This window comes from Lepisosteus platostomus, chromosome 23, assembly GCF_059453375.1.
Source record: "Lepisosteus platostomus isolate fLepPlt1 chromosome 23, fLepPlt1.hap1, whole genome shotgun sequence".
NCBI classification, from domain to species: Eukaryota; Metazoa; Chordata; class Actinopteri; order Semionotiformes; family Lepisosteidae; genus Lepisosteus; species Lepisosteus platostomus.
Window position 1 is genome coordinate 10,921,549 of NC_142633.1, and position 18,330 is coordinate 10,939,878.

An 18,330-nucleotide genomic window follows, 5' to 3' on the forward strand; every position below is an offset into this window, starting at 1 on the left:
AAACTTACGGTTTATATTGGCTGTGGCTGCATGGTATCACTCAAATGGACTGATTCAGTACAGTGTTGTCTGGAAAAGAGAGAGAATAAAGTATATTCCCTGGGGTCTACTATCAGAATTACTAAAATTACTAAAGGTATTCCAAAAGTATTGGATACATCTCCAGTGTGCTCAAGCAACATTGAACAGCAGAGCATGTGTATGCGGTAAAAAAAAAAAAACTTCACACAATGCACAGGACGTGCAACTCTATTTTTATTGACGCTCCCTAAACTTTTTGGTGACGTGCACGCAGAAGTTTGTGGTTGCGAGGCAACCTGGAACGCCACGGGAAGAGGACCAGGGTTGTTGGTGTTGAGGTAGAGATAAAAGCAGCAATCGGTATTTGTTTATTCAGAGATAAAGACGTAAAACCACATGGTTTATATATATATATGGGGAGATGAACGGCCACATCGTCTATTAAGGATGAAAACGCAGTGAAGGTGGTGATGAACGGATGATAATCTTTCTGTCGGAACGTTGTCATGAAAGGACGATGATAGTCTTGCCGTCTGAACGTTGTCATTAAACAAGATGCATGTTGCAAAAAGCTGCTTATTACTTATGAAAAAGATGGTTTTCCTTTAGAATGCATGCATTAGCTTCAGTAATGTCGGGCTACAGGAATATGAGCGAGGTTCGCACAGTACTCGTTTAAAATGGTGAACGTGAGCTATAGTTCGTGAATTAAATACTGTTATTAAAAAAGCAAAGCGAAATATATATATATATCTTATCATGATAGGATTGCTCTGACTGTATACCGAGTTGTACCGAGATTGCTATTTTTCTATACGTATAGTCTAGTGTATAAAAAACTTTGTTTCTTGATATATATAAAAAACGAACTGTTTATATATTTAGAATTACTGAGCTAATCGGCGCTATTTTTTTCTCTATTTTAATCCGATTCCTCGCGAAAATACACAGTGGGTGCACATCCTAGCGGCAGATTCATCAGAAAACAAAATGTTCTTTTAAACGCGCGTCGGTCCAATATTTAGCCAGTTCGGGTAGCTCCGTTTTACGCAGCGCCTGGGGGCAGGATGGCTTCGGAGTCTGTGAAAGTCGTGGTCCGGTGTCGACCGACGAACGACCGGGAGAAGGCGTTGAACTGCAAGACGGTGGTGACCATGGACCCCAGCCTCTGTCAGTGCTTCATCCAGAAGCCGGGAGCCACCGACGAACCGCCCAAACAGTTCACCTTCGACGGCACCTACTTCAGCGATCAGACCACAGAGCAGCTGTACAATGAGATCGCCTATCCGCTGGTGGAGGTACAGTTAGCACTGGTGTCTTCTCTTGGCCACCGAGGGTATCCATGCGTTACGACAACATGAGGCTGATACAGTACGTTCCTTTAAGAGCAAGATGAAGATCGAGCTCTTCGACAGCTGATGCATAGTTTATTTTGTCTACTAACAAAAAAGAACAATAGCGAAGCTGCAAACAGCTTGCAAAAACAAATACCTACTACGTTAATTAAAGTTAAAGTATATAATTTACAATGGTTGTTGTAATCATGTACAGGCCTGTATCTACAATATAGTAATAATAATGTAAAATCTATGCAGAGTATTTTTATATACTGCTAGACAAATAAATGGGTTGCATACTGTAAGTGCAAATTCACAGGAAAAGCCTAACACCAGAGTAAATGTTCCTTGTCACCTGCATCACTGACTGCATCACTTTTCTGCCATGTATTCTTCCCCAAATGACCCAGAAAATCCCCTAAATTGCAAGTTTGGGCTCAGAGAAAGTGACAATGTGAAATGTAATTCTGCCCAGTGCTTCATTTGACCTCAGTGTGTTGTAGCTTGCCTGCTGTTTGGATGTGGTGTAACCTCTGTCTTAACTTTGCCAGCTACCTAGTCTCGGTTTGACTATGTAACCTGTACTTTATTCCACAGAATAAAAACTTTTCCTGTGGGCGCTCTGGTTTCCTCCCACAGTCCAAAACCATGCTAGTAGGTTGCATGTGTCTGTGCTTGTGTCTGTGTCTCCTGCGACGGACTGGCAACCCATCCAGAGGTTCCCCTGCCCTGCTGGGATAGGCTCCACCAACCCTGCAATCCTGTGTTGGTTTAAGAGGTTAGAAAATGGATGGAGTTTTAACGGTTTTCCTGTCTTGTGTTGCCAGGGGGTGACTGAGGGCTACAATGGGACCATCTTCGCTTATGGGCAGACAGGCAGTGGCAAGTCATTCACCATGCAGGGGGTCCCCGAGCCCCCCAGCCAGAGAGGTGTGATACCCCGAGCCTTCGAGCACATCTTTGAGAGCATACAGGTGCAGACGCAGACCCCTGACTCCTTGTCACTGCATATTCTGTCTTTTCATGCCCGTGTGTCGTAGGCCAGGGAGGGGCAACTCTAGCCCTGCAGGACTGACGTGCGAATTAGCCACTGCTGAAGAAAGAGCTGATTGGGCTTCTTGCCCTAATGCTTCGCTCAAGTGATTAAAATCAAAATTAGAATCGAACCACAGGATTCTGTAGCACCTGGGGACAGAGAATTTCCATCCCTGCTGATGAACAAAGCTACTCCCAGTGTATTAGCATGGTCCCCTGTTTATTAGTCTTGCCATGTGCCTTTCATTGCTTTGCAGAGAGTGATGTTTCCCACAAGTGTACCTAGAGTGTTATGGTTATATTTCAACTCACAACTTAAGGATATAGGTGCAACACAGAGTAGTGGTCAAGGACTCAGATGTCATAACTGAAATGGTGGGAAATTTGATACTTATGTATTAGCCCTGAGAAAGGTACTGTACCTTGAATTGCTCTCCTCTCAGTTAATTAGGTTCTGCGCTCAAGTATGGACTTACTTTACATGTTATTGCACAGTTCACAGCAGGGGATTTACATATTAAATATTTAACAGTAATGATTAGCTTGATGGCTGTTGTGTTACATGTTCATGTGTTACATGAATGTCATTACGCCTAGTGTGTATGGCAGAGCTTGGTTGCGATCACAACTTTAAGCATTAGTCTATAATTTTGCATAGAGGGCTTGCAATCTAGAACATGGGTGCTGAACCCTGGTCCTGGAGAGCTGGTGTCTCGAAAGGCTTTCATTCCAGCTTAGCTCTTAATGGCCTCAGTTAGCTCGGTGAGTTAGTTGGACAACAACTGAACAAGTTCTTCAAGCCTTTCAGGTATTTGTGCTTTTAAAAAGACCTAAAATGTTAGGTCTTAACCTGGGACCAGAAGTGGACATGCTGATCACATATATTTCCTGAGGTTTTGTCCACGAAAAAGATATTAGTTTGTTTTGTCTTAGCAAATCACCATCTGTCAAATGATCTTTTTAACTCATACAATAGCTGACTTATGCACTGTTTGAGATTAGGCTATACAATACAGTCCTGCTGTACACAGGTGAGTTTACTTTCCTGTAAGCTCCCTGTCCCACTCTGGTAGCCTTGGATATTCATACAGTACGAACATGAGACAAGTTACAAACCAGAGTAAGCCATTTGTCCCATCTGGTGATGGTTTGGTTTCATTATTAAAGGAAAAATTGCATGTTAAACTTGGTGGGGCAATTTCACACAGAAAATTCTCACTCTCTTCTTTTACTTTTTTCACACTAGTGTGCAGAAAATACAAAGTTCCTTGTAAGAGCTTCCTACCTTGAAATCTACAATGAGGAAATTCGAGACCTCCTGGGAAATGACACCAAACAGAAACTGGAGGTGAGGACCTCTCTAATCCTTCTGGCTGTGTCCATGCTGGCTGTATAATGAAATGTTAATAATGCTGTATTTTTTTAGATGCAAGGAACTGAAAAAATATTCGTTAAAATAGAAATAAATATACAGTATAGCTAAATAGCTAATGCTTGGCAGAAGACATGTAAGAGAATGAGATTGACATCAATCAGTGCACCCAATGCCATTTGTAAAGCATTGAAAAGCATAACCTTAGAATTTTAAGTAATGTTGTTCAGTTGCCTCATAGTACTTTATCTTGTTTCAGCTTTCAAGTCTTTTCTGAAGCGAATTGTGTTGTAAATACCTAGATCACATTCCAGGCAAACTCTAGGTAAAGTAAAGCAGAACATTGGTTATTAAGCAAGTTCATAGTTCATAGGGTATTGGCTTCATCTGCATGGCTGGGTAGTTTAATACTCCCACAGCCCTTTGGGAGTCCTGCTGTTCAGTTTTAAATGCAGTTCCACATACTGTAGTTTCTGATCATGTCCTTTGATTTTGATTCCATTGTCCCCTGGGTTGACTTTGTCAATTCCTTTAACAATTCGGAATTCTTGAATTGGGTCCCCAGGTAGTCCTGTCTGTTCAAGACTAAAAGGTTGTTTTTTTATATGATAATAAGGGAAATTAAAGCCAGGGAATATTTACCTGATCTTGTATGTCAACACATACTGATTCATATCATGTGTACCATGGGGGTTAATTAGTAGCATTAGGCTTTAACACTTGTCCGTACAAGAACAGAAAGTTTGACTGTTGCTGAAGACCCATCAAGTGAGATCTGGATTCTGAACAAACTTTCACAAGGCAGATTGGATAAATGTCAAAGCTCTGTTCTAAGATTGGGATCCAGAATGTTTGTACAGCAAGGTCAATAATAATAATAATAATAATAATAATAATAATAATAATAATAATAATAATAATCCTTAACAATGGAGCAGCAACAGTAAAAGCATGGTCACCAAATGCCCAAGGTACAGTCCTGAGTACAGTGACCAAAGGACCAACCTCCACAGAATGTGTGAACATGAAAGAATTTAGAGAGTGTGATTACATTCCTACTCTCCGAGCCAGATTGCTTAAAGCCATAAAAGTCAGTAACAAGATCTTTTATTGAATATGATACTTTATAGGCAAACAACATAGAGGCTTAAGTGTAGGAGTGATATAATGCCAAGGTCTGGTGTGAATTAGAGTCCAGCTGCAGATTTTTGGACATATTGCAACTTACTGAGATGAGTGTTAGGAGCCATTGAGTAAAGTGTTGCAGAAATCAAGCCTTGATGTTATAAATTAAGTTATAAATCAACCATATCTCAGGTACTCCGCACCAGACATTGATAGAAATTGCCCGATGCAGGTACTCTTTTCAAGGTGAAAACTGTTTTTCTTAATCAGATTTTTTATATGGGGATCAAAAGACAGGAGAGCTGTATTAGTTTACTGTTATACTTTACATATATTTATTGCTTTCCTGCTGCCATCAACCTTGGAGGAAGAAATGGATTGCGAAAATGCATTAATGTATCTTTTAAGCATTATTGCAGTGAGCCACATGTTTAAAAGGAAGCCAGTAAGGTCACATTTCCTTTTGTCTGGAAAGAGACACTTCGTTGAAAGCTCGCTTTGTTTATAGTTGCAGGCCTTTTTTTAGTGAATATTTCTGTACACTGTTGCTCTTGCCAAATAGTGAGACCTTTGTGCAGTATCCACATTGCAATTGGTTTCTACAGCAACCACTGTGGTTATAATGGGAGAGCAAGGAGCGGGGGCATAATGGCTGTCTCCTCGGCAACCAGCGAATGAGAAGAAGTAATAGGTGAATACTTCACGCATTAGTGTCATTGCAGAGGAGGACTATTAGTAAACCAGTCTGTCTGTGTGCTGACATTACCTCAGAGCTCCAGCCAACTTAACATCAGAGGGCTCCAAAAAATCAAACCTGTTTCCAAGGTTACGTCCTCCCTCTACTCTGAAACGAGGCCAGGCACTAGTTCTCATTACAACAGAGTGTGATTTGTGCAGTGTACTGTAAGTAGCGAGAAAAGAACAGTAAAAAATAACCTACTCTAAAAATATTCTATGGTTCGACTTCTGGTTTCAGAAATCTACGTATGGTACTTTTATGTTTTTTAGCGAGTGTGATGATATTCTGATACAGTATGTATCCTGGTACTCTAGGATTTGGGCGATGTTAAAACTGGAACATCTTAAATATTTACCAGCTGATTTATGTCTGTGTGGTTGTGCATTTATTTTGACCAATTGTGAAATGAGACAATAACATTTTTGACAGAATTGTTTTTAACAGTTAATAATTCTTTAAAGCATCAAATCATGAAAGAGCAACTATTCTCTTTCACTAAGTTGTGATCTAATGCAAATGCAATTAGTGTTAATTGTGTTTTAAAAGGTGTTATGTCACTTGAAAATAAGCAAAGTACACTAACCATCACACAAGCTATCCAAACAGAGAGGTACGTCAGCATATGTACTGTAGGCTGCAAAGGAACAAGTAAAAGTTTATTCCATGCTAAAAAGAAAAGAGACACAACGTTTTGAAAGAAGAAGGCTGAAGATACCTGAAGAAGGCTCCACAGCTGAAATGTTGTCTCTCTTTTCTTTGTGGCATGGAATAAACCTTTACGTGTTCCTTTGCATTATACAAGCTACTGTATGTACAGTATTCATCCATCAAAGCTTTTTCATGTTCTGTTCAATACCAAGTCTTCTTGTGGCCATTCTCCAAGTTTCCTAGAGGATAGATGGTTGACAAACGTTTTCCTATATATTTTTTCCAGACAAAACCATAATGCACTCAGTCATTTGAGGAATAATTCATGACCAGAAAGACCATGGGAAAAAATGAGTTTTGTAATGTGCTTTAGTGATCCAGAGTCAATCCCCTCTGTGCTTGTGTGTTGTGCAGCTGAAGGAGCACCCAGAATGGGGCGTATATGTGCGGGATCTGTCCATGCATGTGGTGCACAGCGTGGGGGAGTGTGAGCGCATCATGGATCAAGGCTGGAAAAACCGTTCAGTGGGCTACACCCTAATGAACAAGGACTCCTCTCGTTCCCACTCCATCTTCACCATTCACCTGGAGATCTGCAACACTGGTGAGAGTGCCAAACAGCGGAGAGTGTACAACTGTAACTGCAGACACCCAAAAGCTTACCATGTTGATACTACTTCTTCTATCATGGATAGGCACCCCAATAAAAGCACAAGAGGAGAATGCCTAGAATAGACATGCAAATAAAACTTTGTTTTTCCAAAGTTAGCAACTCACAACGTGCAACCCACTGAAGCTAAGCATGTGTGAACCTGCCCAGTGCCTGGATGGGAGACCTCCTGGGAAAACTAAGGTTGCTGCTGGAAGAGGTTTTAGTGGGGCCAGGAGGGGGCGCACACCCTGCGGTCTTAATGCTCCAGTATAGTGACAGGGACACTATACTGTGAAAAGGCGCTGTCCTTTGGATGAGATGCAAAACCGGGGTTCTGACTCTCTGTGGTCATTAAAAATCCCAGGGCGTCTCTCGAAAAGAGCAGGGGTATAACTCCGGCATCCTGGCCAAATTTCCCATTGGCTTTTACCAGTCATGGCCTCCTAATCCCTGATCTATGAACTGGTTTCATCACTCTGTTCTCCTCCCCACTAATAGCTGATGTGTGGTGAGCATACTGGCACACTATGGCTGCTGTCGCATCAGCAAGGTGAGGCTACACACTGGTGGTGGTGGAGGAGATCCCCATTACCTGTAAAGTGCTTTGAGTGGAGTGTCCAGAAAAGCTCTATATAAGTGTAAGGAATTATTCATTCTTATTATTGCTAATGTCTAAAAGGATATGTGCCCGTTTGTTCTCCTGTATATTAAAATCTGAAAAGACCTTAATGACTCTTTTTCTTCCCTCCTCCCTGGCTGGCTCAGATGCAGGCGGGAAGGATCATCTGAGGGCAGGGAAGCTGAATCTGGTGGACTTGGCTGGCAGCGAGCGTCAGTCCAAGACCGGCGCCACTGGGGAGCGGCTGCGAGAGGCCACCAAGATCAACCTGTCCCTGTCGGCGCTTGGCAACGTCATCTCGGCGCTGGTGGATGGGCGCGCCAAGCACATCCCCTATCGCGACTCCAAGCTTACCCGCCTGCTGCAGGACTCTCTCGGGGGCAACACGCGCACCCTCATGGTGGCCTGCCTCTCGCCAGCGGATAACAACTACGAGGAGAGCCTGAGCACCCTCCGCTACGCCAACCGCGCCAAGAGCATCCAGAACCGGCCCCGCATCAATGAGGACCCGAAGGATGCCCTCCTGCGGGAGTACCAGGAGGAAATCAAGCAGCTCCGTTCTCTCCTGTCCGGGCAGCTGGGAGATGTTCACATTTCCAGTGAGTCTTTCCAGCAGATCGTCTCCTTATGCTTTCCGCCGTAGTTTTGAGGTTTGGTTAATTGTAACCCATCCTGCAGCTTGAGTGAAACTAATGTACCTTCAGTGTATCTTGAAGGATTGAAGAAAGTAAGCCTTCAGTTACAAGAACCAGCCTATGCGACTTTTGAAAGGAGTGTTTCAGATTATGACAGACGGATAGTTTCAGCTAGGCCATCTGGAAAATGTTTTGCTTATGCATTTTCTGAGGCTTGAATTAAAGATTGTGTAGTTTTGTCAAGTATAACTAAGTTCGTCACTTATCTTTTGTTTTTCTAGACTGTCCATTTTTAGTCTAATTTTAAACAGTGAAGCCCAAAGTATCTTTATTGCTTCCTGAATAACTGAATGATGATACTGTGTGCATTAGAAATTCAAATTCGGCACTGTGTATAAAACAAGAATTTAATGACTAACAGAACGTTACCACAGATTTCTGACTGTCTTCACTGTCTCTTTTCTCAGAAGAAAACTGTTTCATTTTTCTCCCGCCTTCTTAGCTCTGCTGGCCAGCAAGGTCTCGGGAGCACCCGGTGTCGTACAGTCTCAGCCCTTCTCCAGCTCTGCCTCAGACAGTGAGGATGAGAAAGAGAAGATAAGGCAGGTAATGTGCCAAAAAGTATCTGGCTAATACCAAACAGTCTGAACTCATCATGGAGCAGTCTGCAAAGTCTTTAGCCTCTGTACTGGCTGCCTGTATTAGAGCCTCTGGTTTTTACAATGTGGGCTATTTGACAGTTTCTGATTAACTCTGATTTTCCAATGCAGTCTCTACCTACCAAACCTGTAGTGCATGATTATTAATTTATTTATCCAATTATGATTATATTGCTTATTATTATAAGTATAATACTAATATTATAATTATATACTTACAGTATAAGTAAGTTCATTAAATTGATTATTTTCGTTAATTACTTAAATACCACATAAAGGTTTATTCTCACACACTTTCAAAACAAGATGTTTTTAACCTTGAAGCTGACTGTCTAGGGTTTGGTGGGAAAAGAATTGATGACATTCTCACATCTCTAAACTGCGAAATATTCTTGTGAGAAATGTGCCCCTCTTGTTTTGATCTTTTCTTATTCCAGTATCTGTTCTATAAAGGTTCCACATGCATGCGTGTTCTGCCTTAATGTTGGTCCTCCAATAAACTGCAGAATTGGCCTGTCTTGTTGAATGCAGGTATCTGTCTACCTGTCGAGCTTAAGAATTCTGAGTTGATGTGAAGTGTGCAGTAACGTGTTCTTTGTTGTTCATTGCAGTCTATTTCTTAATGAAACTTTATTTTTTTTTTCCTTATTTGGAAAGAGTGTGCACCCTTGCACCAAAGGCTGTGCAGTATCTTTTGTAGCTGCTGCGTTTTGTAACCTTGACACATATACACATGTATTCATTTGACCGACAATTTTATCCAAAGTGACTTGCAATGGCATCTGCTCAAGATGCAAAAGGTGCAGCTAACAGTAGCATAAAACAACAATAAAACCACAAAAGCAGTACGCACATTGTAAATTACATGCTAGAATGTTGCACAGTGCTAAGGAGTTTCAGTGCTGCTTGATGCACAGGAAGTAGTAAAATAGTTTCATAGTCACTAAGTCTGGGTTTAGTTGTGTGCTTCCGAATTCTGTAGATCCTGTAGAGATGAGTTTTCAGTTTCTTCTGGAAGATGGAGATTGAGTCTGTAGTTCTGACTTAGGCAGACAGGTTGTTCCACCACTGGGGCTCACAGAGAACTGGGGCTAGAGCCCTTGCCTTGCACTGCTAATCAGCCTGAAGCAGATCTCAGTGTCCTAGTGGGGACACAGGGCCTGACAGTTGTCTGGAGGCATGCTGGTGATGTCTGCTTGGAATCCCATATTCTAACACTAAGGTTTTGAGTCAGGTTCCAGGAATGTTGTTCTGTAATTAATTCCTCCTCTGTAAATCTCCAGCTTTGCTCCAATCTCTCGTGAGCAGAGTGAAGGGCAATGTGCTGCTGCAGAGTGCTGTTGTGGAGGGGATTTGCTGAAGCTACGTTTATAGCCAGCAGCTGTATCTCTCTGCAGTTCATAACTGGCAACCCCCTGCAACTAAGCATGGGAGACCTCCTGGGAAAACTAAGGATGATGCTGGAAGAGGTGTTAGTGGGATCAGTAGGGGGCGCTCACCCTGTGGTCTGTGTAGGTCCAGTATAGTGATGGGGACACTATACTATTAAAAAGGCGCTGTCCTCCAGATGAGACATTACACTGAGTTTCTGGCTCTCAGTGGTCATTAAAAATCCCTGCGGATTTCTCAAAAACAGTAGGTTTGTTACCCCAGTGTCCTGGCCGGATGATCTTCCTGGTCTTTACCATGGCTTCATCACTCTGTTCTCCTCCCCTCTGAGAGCTGGTGTATGGGGAGCGTTACTGGTGCACTTTGGCTGCTGTTGCATCATCCAAGTGGAAGCTGCACACTGATAATGGTGAAGGGGAGTCCCCATTACCTGTAAATAACTCTTTCAGTAGATTGTCCAGAAAAGTGCTATGCAAGTGTAAGGAATTATCTGGATTTTTTAAAACTGAGTCTCTGCATTTGTGTGGGCAGGAGTATGAGGAGAAGCTGGCAAGGCTGCAGGCGGAATACGATGCAGAGCAGGAGTCGAAGGCCAAGCTACAGGAGGATATTGCTGCACTTCGCACCTCCTACGAAGCCAAACTGTCCAGCCTGGGTAGACAGACCTTAAGCACAGGCCGAGTCTCCAGTACAGGTAAGACCACCGCCCTGTGACTGCAGAGCCTTAGAAGCCGATCTCCAAAATCCTGATGATAGCTCTGACACGGTTAGTTTCATTCTTCTTCCATAATTTGAAGGCCTAATATCAATTTAGGACAATATTTTGTAATTGTTCTACTTATTTGCATGGTTTTGTGTATGCAGTACTTAATAGGGAAAAATGCTACAGTACAGTACATCATGTTTTCAGACCAGTTTAAGAATCCAATTTATGAAAGCAGACCTTGCAGTTCCCTGTGTTTATTATGCTTGCTGAGTTTGTTGCCTGTCACCTTTTAGGAAACTCCTGGAACTACATGTATTGCAAAGCCTTAGACATTGAAAGTGAATGACACTTTTAAAAGGTAAAAAGGATGATCTGCTATGATAAGCACAACTGAGGGCAGTGTATATGCACAACTCAGACACAGTGGTCTTCAGGTCTGCACTGCAAACTTACAGAAGAGACAGAAGAGGTTCTGCTTGTCTCTTGCTGTAGGGGTCCCTTGCACTGTGGTAGAGGCTGCTGATGAGGATCTGTCTCGACCCGGCACTGCTGCCCCCCAGGACGTCACCGGAGTGGAACAGTCCCTGGCCAAGGTAGAATGGTTCCCTCATCATCTGCTGTGAAGGTTCTGACTAATAGGGAAACCCCTATAGTGGAACCAAGATCAATTATCGAGATTATCTTGATAATTGATAATAAATGTTAATCAGCATCATGAGCTGACTCATGTCTTGTCTGTTCAATAAAATGTCAGTGTAGGTTTTGTCATTTTCCGTATAATAACTTTGAGAATTTGGTAAAGTTCTAAGCTCTAAGTTTCTTTTGATGCTCATTATATGTAAGCCTCCTGCTTTTTTGGCAATAACTTGTGGCATAGTCTTTAGCCAAGTAGTTGCGTACATGGCCCGATTCTGCCTAGATGACTGTACTGACATCATGCCTGTCTTTTCCAGGTGCATGTGAGCCAGCCACAGGTGTCCCGGCACACTGGCACAGGGGGAGAGGAGCAGACCGAGGTGCCCCCCAGCGCTACACCAGGACCCCTGGACCAGAAACACGCACTGGAGAGGTAAAGAGATCAACTGGACATTTGTAATGCAATCAGAAGTTTGTGTGGGGTTCTAGAGTGCCTGGAAAGCTTTAGTATCTAGAATTACTCACTGATCACTCCCTTTCATTGGCCCTTTGTCCCTAATATGATATTGTTGTTGAAAGTGGTTTTAGAATAGATATTTGTTTCCTTTCTTTCTAGATGTGTAGTATTCATGGGGAGTAAGTGTCAAAGTAGTACATTTGGAAGTGTATGATGGTCCACATGGTGATGTGCTGTAAGCTGGCTGTAGTGTTTAAAGAAAGTGCATTGCCACTGAAGGCATAATAATAATAATTGCTTACACTTATATAGCACTTTTCTGGACATTCCACTCAAAGCGCTTTACAGGTAATGGGGACTCCCCTCTATCATCACCAATGCGTAGCCATAGTGCGCCAGAACGCTCACCACACATCAGCTCTCAGTGGGGAGGAGAGCAGAGTAATGAAGCCAATTCATAGGTGGGGATTATTAGGAGGCCATGATTGGTAAGGGCCAATGGGAAATTTGGCCAGGACGCCGGGGTTACACCCCTATTCTTTTCCTGAAATGCCCTGGGATTATTATGACCACAGAGAGTCAGGACCTCGGTTTTATGTCTCATCCGAAGGACGTTTATAGTGTCCCCGTCACTATACTGAGGTATTAGGACCCACACAGGCAGCAGGGTGGGCGCCCCCTGCTGGCCCCACTAGCACCTCTTCCAGCAGCAACCTTAGTTTTTCCCAGGAGGTCTCCCCTCCAGGTACTGACCAGGCTCACGCCTGCCTTGCTTCAGTGGGCTGCCAGCTGTGAGCTGCAGGGGGACATGGCTGCTGGCTGGCACGGTTGTGGGGAGTGTTCTACACGGCAGCGGGAGGGCGCGCGGCTCGTGAGCCAGGGCGAGCGGGTTGAGAAGAGGGCGCTGTGTCCCGCCAGGCTGCAGCAGCTGGAGCAGGAGTTCGTCGGGGGGGAGCAGGCGCGCAACGAGGAGCTGCGGCAGCGGCACCGGCAGAGGCAGCGCCTGGCGGACCAGCGGAAGAGGCAGCTGGTGGAGGCGCTGAGCGAGAACGGCGAGGAGGGCGAGAGCGTGCTGCTCCAGGTCTATGACTCCATCCAGGAGGAGGTGCATGCCAAGAGCAGGCTGCTGGAAAACTCACAGAAGAAGGTCAGACCTCTGGATCGATGCTGTTTTGCTCCCTTTTTTTGCTTTTACTATTCTATGTGCTCCAGTTATCGTTCACTGTGCCACTAAGCAAAGTCTTTTAAATTAATAATTGTATTTGTATATCCCTTTTTGATCCCAAAGGATCTAAAATCACATTATGTATATGAAGGGATCCAGTTCATTCACTAATTAATTTAATGAGGATCTCATCCAGCTGTTGACTTTAATACCATGGCTGGGTAGCTTGTTCCAGTCTTCTACAACCTTTTACGGAAAATAACATTCCCCGTTCTTCATTTTAAAATACTCTTACTGTTGGTCTCTGTTTGTTTCCTTTGCTTTGTATTTCGCTGTAGACTGTGAAGACGCCCAATAGGGTTGACTTCTGTCACCTGCATCTGAGAATTTTCTATACTTGAATTAGTCATCTTTTCTGTTCAAGACTAAAAAGATTTTAATTATTTTAGAACATTCCTTTGAGCCCGTTGTTACTGTTCACTGGACAGATTCCAGAGCAGCAATATTTTTTTGTATTGTGGTGGCAAAAACTGAACAAAAAAAGCAAACAAAATTAAGTATTACTTTGTAGAGTTCTTACATGGTACATTTTTAAGAAAACATATCTTATTTAAATTCTGCACTCTTAACTATTCATCATAGAATAGTTTGCCTTTTTCTAAATTGGTAAATTGGTAAAAAAATACTCTGTTGGGCCCCTGAGCAAGGCTCTTAACCCCAGCTGCTCCAGGGGCGCTGTACAATGGCTGCCCCTGCGCTCTGACCCCAAGCTTCTCTCCCTGTCTGTGTGTCTCATGGAGAGCAAGTTATGGTATGCAAAAAGACAAATTCATAAAACAAGAAATTGTACATGGCCAATAAAGTGATCTTATCTTATCTAAACTACTGCACCACTATGCTGCCCTAACAATGTATTCACTACTGGTAATTTCATACAACATAAACAATTTCATTCAGCCCCCCTGTATAAGAATCAGAATGATTCATTTCTGCGTAATGCTGAAAGGGGGATTTTAACCTTACTTTTGACTCTTTCGGTCCAGCTGAAGGCTGCGCGGATCGAGATCCAGGACCTGCAGTCCGAGTTTGAGCTGGAGCGCATCGACTACCTGGCTGCCATCCGCCGGCTGGAGCGCGAGGCTCAGCTCCTGCAGCAGATCCTGGAGCGCGTGCAGCCGCTCATCCGGCGCGACTGCAACTATAGCAACGTGGACCGCCTGCGTCGGGAGGCTGTCTGGGATGAGGACGGCGCCACCTGGAGGCTGCCAGAGGTGGTGGTACAGAAAACGTCCCTGCCTGCAGGTGAGGTGGTAGGGAATCAGAATACTGGCCGGACTCACCCACTACTACAAAATAGCCTCTGATGTCATTTTGTTTTTATTGAGTAATATGTACAATATGCGTTTAATAGCCTGGTTTTATTTTCCATTCTTTCACTTTTACAAAAAGTGTCCAACAAACACGGAAGGCAGGTCTGTCTGCCCGAAATGAAGTTTTTTATTTATGTCTTGTCACGTCTAAACACATGACTTGCATTTCTCAAAACAATTCACTGTCAAACATTATGCAGAACCGTGCTGCTATTACAAAGCTAGAATAGTTTACAGTATGCATTACATATATTAAAAATAAGAAACTATGAGACATTAATTCTCCTGAGACATCCCATATTCAGTGATGAATGATTAATAAGACAGTGATTGTTACAGTCATGCAGTATCTGTTACGGAATATGAATTCTCTAGAACAAATCGCAGTCCAATCCAGTAAAAGTACTGTTTATTTCTCACACCCACTTTAGAAAAGATGATTGCTGTTGCTTGTGGCACAGCAGGTATTTACAGTAAGTTGTCTTGGCTGCAGAACTCATGCTGTGGTCAGGGTTTTCACTTGCAGAACCCAGCCATGACCAAAACTACCCTCCCACCTGCTCCGTTGTGTCATACTGATACCACCTTCACTTCTCTGCTACTGTCTTAAAGCTCCATCATACTGGACTACCCTTTTATTTAAATGATACCTTGAGTGGGTCCAGACTTTTCAGGAGGTGTGTGGAACAGCCTTGCCGTTCATCTCTTCCAGCAGTACCCCCTCTGGGTTCAGGCAACATGGCCAATCAGGGTCGGCTCTCAGGGCGGAGGAACTCTTCGGCGGAGAATGGAGAGTCGCTGCTGGTGAGTGCGAGCGCACCGTTCTCTTCCACAGTGGTGGACACCTGAAGAACATACCGGCAACAAAAAGGGAGAGCTCACCACACATCAGCTCTCAGTGGGGAGGAGAGCAGAGTAATGAAGCCAATTCACAGAGGGGGATTGTTAGGAGGCCATGATTGATAAAGGCTGATGGGGAAATTTGGCCAGGATACCGGGGTACACCCCTACCCCGGGCACCTAGAAGTGCCTCCTGTTCTCCGTGTTAAATGCACACAATAGGATCACAGTTTTCTTTCAAGTTGGATAGATTGGGTAAAAGATGCGTTGCCACGAAATTGAGTAAAACGTATAAGATTTCAGCCTTAGCTGGCTTCAGATATCTGCCTTTTTAATGAACCATGGGGATATAAAAGGGTGTCAGATGAAAGGGGACCATTTAACCAATCTTACTTGGTTCATTCATTTTAGGAATCCACGGTTTAAACAGGTTTCAACCATTTGTCTGGATTGGGTCAATCCAGACAAAATGATGTTTTATTATATGCCCACACTGCTACTTTAAATGTTTCTAAGTGATCTGGAGTCATTTGGGTAACATTTTCAACACAGTTGTGATGCCAGGTTTTTTAAATTTGTTCTAGAAGAACCCAAGCTTGGGTTAGGGTTTAAACACTCCTGGACATGTTTTAAGTGATCTGGAGTCATTTGGGTAACATTTTTAGCACAGTGTTTTGATGCCGGGATTTTGAAACTTTTTCTATAAGTACCCGAGCTAGGGTTAGGGTTCGGGTTTAAACACTCCTGGAAACATTTTGATGCATTTTCTGTGCTTTCAGATGCATTTAAATTGCAGGAAAGGTGTTGTTTTGTTGTTTCCTCAACAAATCAATTTTGCCCAATTTTGCAGTTTTTGCTAAGCCATGTACTGTACCTGTCAATCAAAAATGGTCAAAAATCCAAAGTTTGCAAACACACTTTCTGCATGATAATCTCACTTATTTTTGCATTTCACTCTATATAAAATGATGTTTTGCGGTAAGATTTAGTGGCAATTGTAATACGAACCTTTACATGGAACAATACATGCTTATTGTATACTTTATTTCTGATGGAGGTTACAAAAAGAAGAAATAGTGCAAATTTCAAACAGATTCACATTAGATACATTTATTATACGCCAACACTGCTACATTAAGTATTTCTGAGTGACCCGGAGTCATTTGGGTAACATTTTTAGCACAGTGTTTTGATGCCGGGATTTTGAAACTTTTCCTATAAGTACCCGAGCTAGGGTTAGGGTTAGGGTTTAAACACTCCTGGAAATGTTTTGATGCATTTTCTGTGCTTTCAGATGCATTTAAATTGCAGGAAAGGTGTTGTTTTGTTGTTTCCTCAACAAATCAATTTTGCCCAATTTTGCAGTCTTTGCTAAGCCATGTACCTGTCAATCAAAAATGGTCAAAACACAAAAGTTTGCAAACACACTTTCTGCATGATAATCTCACTTATTTTTGTATTTCAGTCTATATAAAATGATGTTCTGTGGTAAGATTTAGTGGCAATTGTAATACAAACCTTTACATGGAACAATATATGCTTATTGTATACTTTAATTTTGATGCAGGTTACAAAAAGAAGAAATAGTGCAAATTTCAAACAGATTCACATTAGATACATTTATTATACGCCAACACTGCTACATTAAGTATTTCTGAGTGATCGGGAGTCATTTGGGTAACATTTTTAGCACAGTGTTTTGATGCCGGGATTTTGAAACATTTTCTATAAGTACCCGAGCTAGGGTTAGGGTTAGGGTTTAAACACTCCTGGAAATGTTTTGATGCATTTTCTGTGCTTTCAGATGCGTTTAAGTTGCAGGAAAGGTGTTGTTTTGTTGTTTCCTCAACAAATCAATTTTGCCCAATTTTGCAGTTTTTGCTAAGCCATGTACCTGTCAATCAAAAATGGTCAAAACTCAAAAGTTTGCAAACACACTTTCTGCATGATAATCTCACTTATTTTTGCATTTCAGTCTATAGAAAATGATGTATTGCGGTAAGATTTAGTGGCAACTGTAATACAAACCTTAACATGGAACAATATATGCTTATTGTATACTTTATTTCTGATGCAGGTTACAAAAAGAAGAAATAGTGCAAATTTCAAACAGATTCACATTAGATACATTTATTATACGCCAACACTGCTACATGAAGTATTTCTGAGTGACCTGGAGTCATTTGGGTAACATTTTTAGCACAGTGTTTTGATTCCGGGATTTGAAACTTTTTCTATAAGTACCCGAGCTAGGGTTAGGGTTAGGGTTTAAACACTCCTGGAAATGTTTTGATGCATTTTCTGTGCTTTCAGATGCGTTTAAATTGCAGGATAGGTGTTGTTTTGTTGTTTCCTCAACAAATCAATTTTGCCCAATTTTGCAGTTTTTGCTAAGCCATGTATGTACCTGTCAATCAAAAATGGTCAAAACACAAAAGTTTGCAAACACACTTTCTGCATGATAATCTCACTTATTTTTGCATTTCAGTCTATATAAAATGATGTCTTGTGGTAAACTTTAGTGGCAATTGTAATACGAACCTTTACATGGAACAATATATGCTTATTGTATACTTTATTTCTGATGCAGGTTACAAAAAGAAGAAATAGTGCAAATTTCAAACAGATTCACATTAGATACATTTATTATTTGCCAACACTGCTACATGAAGTATTTCTGAGTGACCTGGAGTCATTTGTGTAACATTTTTAGCACAGTGTTTTGATGCCGGGATTTTGAAACTTTTTCTATAAGTACCCGAGCTAGGGTTAGGGTTAGGGTTTAAACACTCCTGGAAATGTTTTGATGCATTTTCTGTGCTTTCAGATGTGTTTAAATTGCAGGAAAGGTGTTGTTTTGTTGTTTCCTCAACAAATCAATTTTGCCCAATTTTGCAGTTTTTACTAAGGCATGTACCTGTCAAT

The 18,330-nt window shown here is 42.2% G+C and overlaps 1 protein-coding gene across 4 annotated transcripts in view; it reads left to right on the plus strand.

The window, feature by feature from the left end:
- The first annotated feature begins 315 nt into the window (after positions 1-315).
- kif17 (kinesin family member 17) overlaps positions 316-18,330 on the plus strand; it is a 98,335-nt gene continuing 80,320 nt past the window's right edge. Inside the window, exons 1-13 of one of the 4 annotated variants that reach the window (XM_088616988.1) lie at positions 321-359; positions 973-1,319; positions 2,186-2,332; positions 3,640-3,741; positions 6,692-6,881; positions 7,695-8,147; positions 8,686-8,789; positions 10,763-10,925; positions 11,430-11,530; positions 11,891-12,006; positions 12,949-13,177; positions 14,239-14,497; positions 15,278-15,369. In XM_088616988.1, coding sequence (XP_088473114.1) covers positions 1,089-1,319; positions 2,186-2,332; positions 3,640-3,741; positions 6,692-6,881; positions 7,695-8,147; positions 8,686-8,789; positions 10,763-10,925; positions 11,430-11,530; positions 11,891-12,006; positions 12,949-13,177; positions 14,239-14,497; positions 15,278-15,369 — 2,187 coding nt within the window. In that variant the 5' untranslated portion in view covers positions 321-359; positions 973-1,088. Of the gene's footprint in view, positions 1,320-2,185; positions 2,333-3,639; positions 3,742-6,691; positions 6,882-7,694; positions 8,148-8,685; positions 8,790-10,762; positions 10,926-11,429; positions 11,531-11,890; positions 12,007-12,948; positions 13,178-14,238; positions 14,498-15,277; positions 15,370-18,330 lie in introns of all 4 variants that reach the window. The other 3 variants (XM_088616989.1, XM_088616990.1, XM_088616991.1) reach the window with 3 other exon arrangements.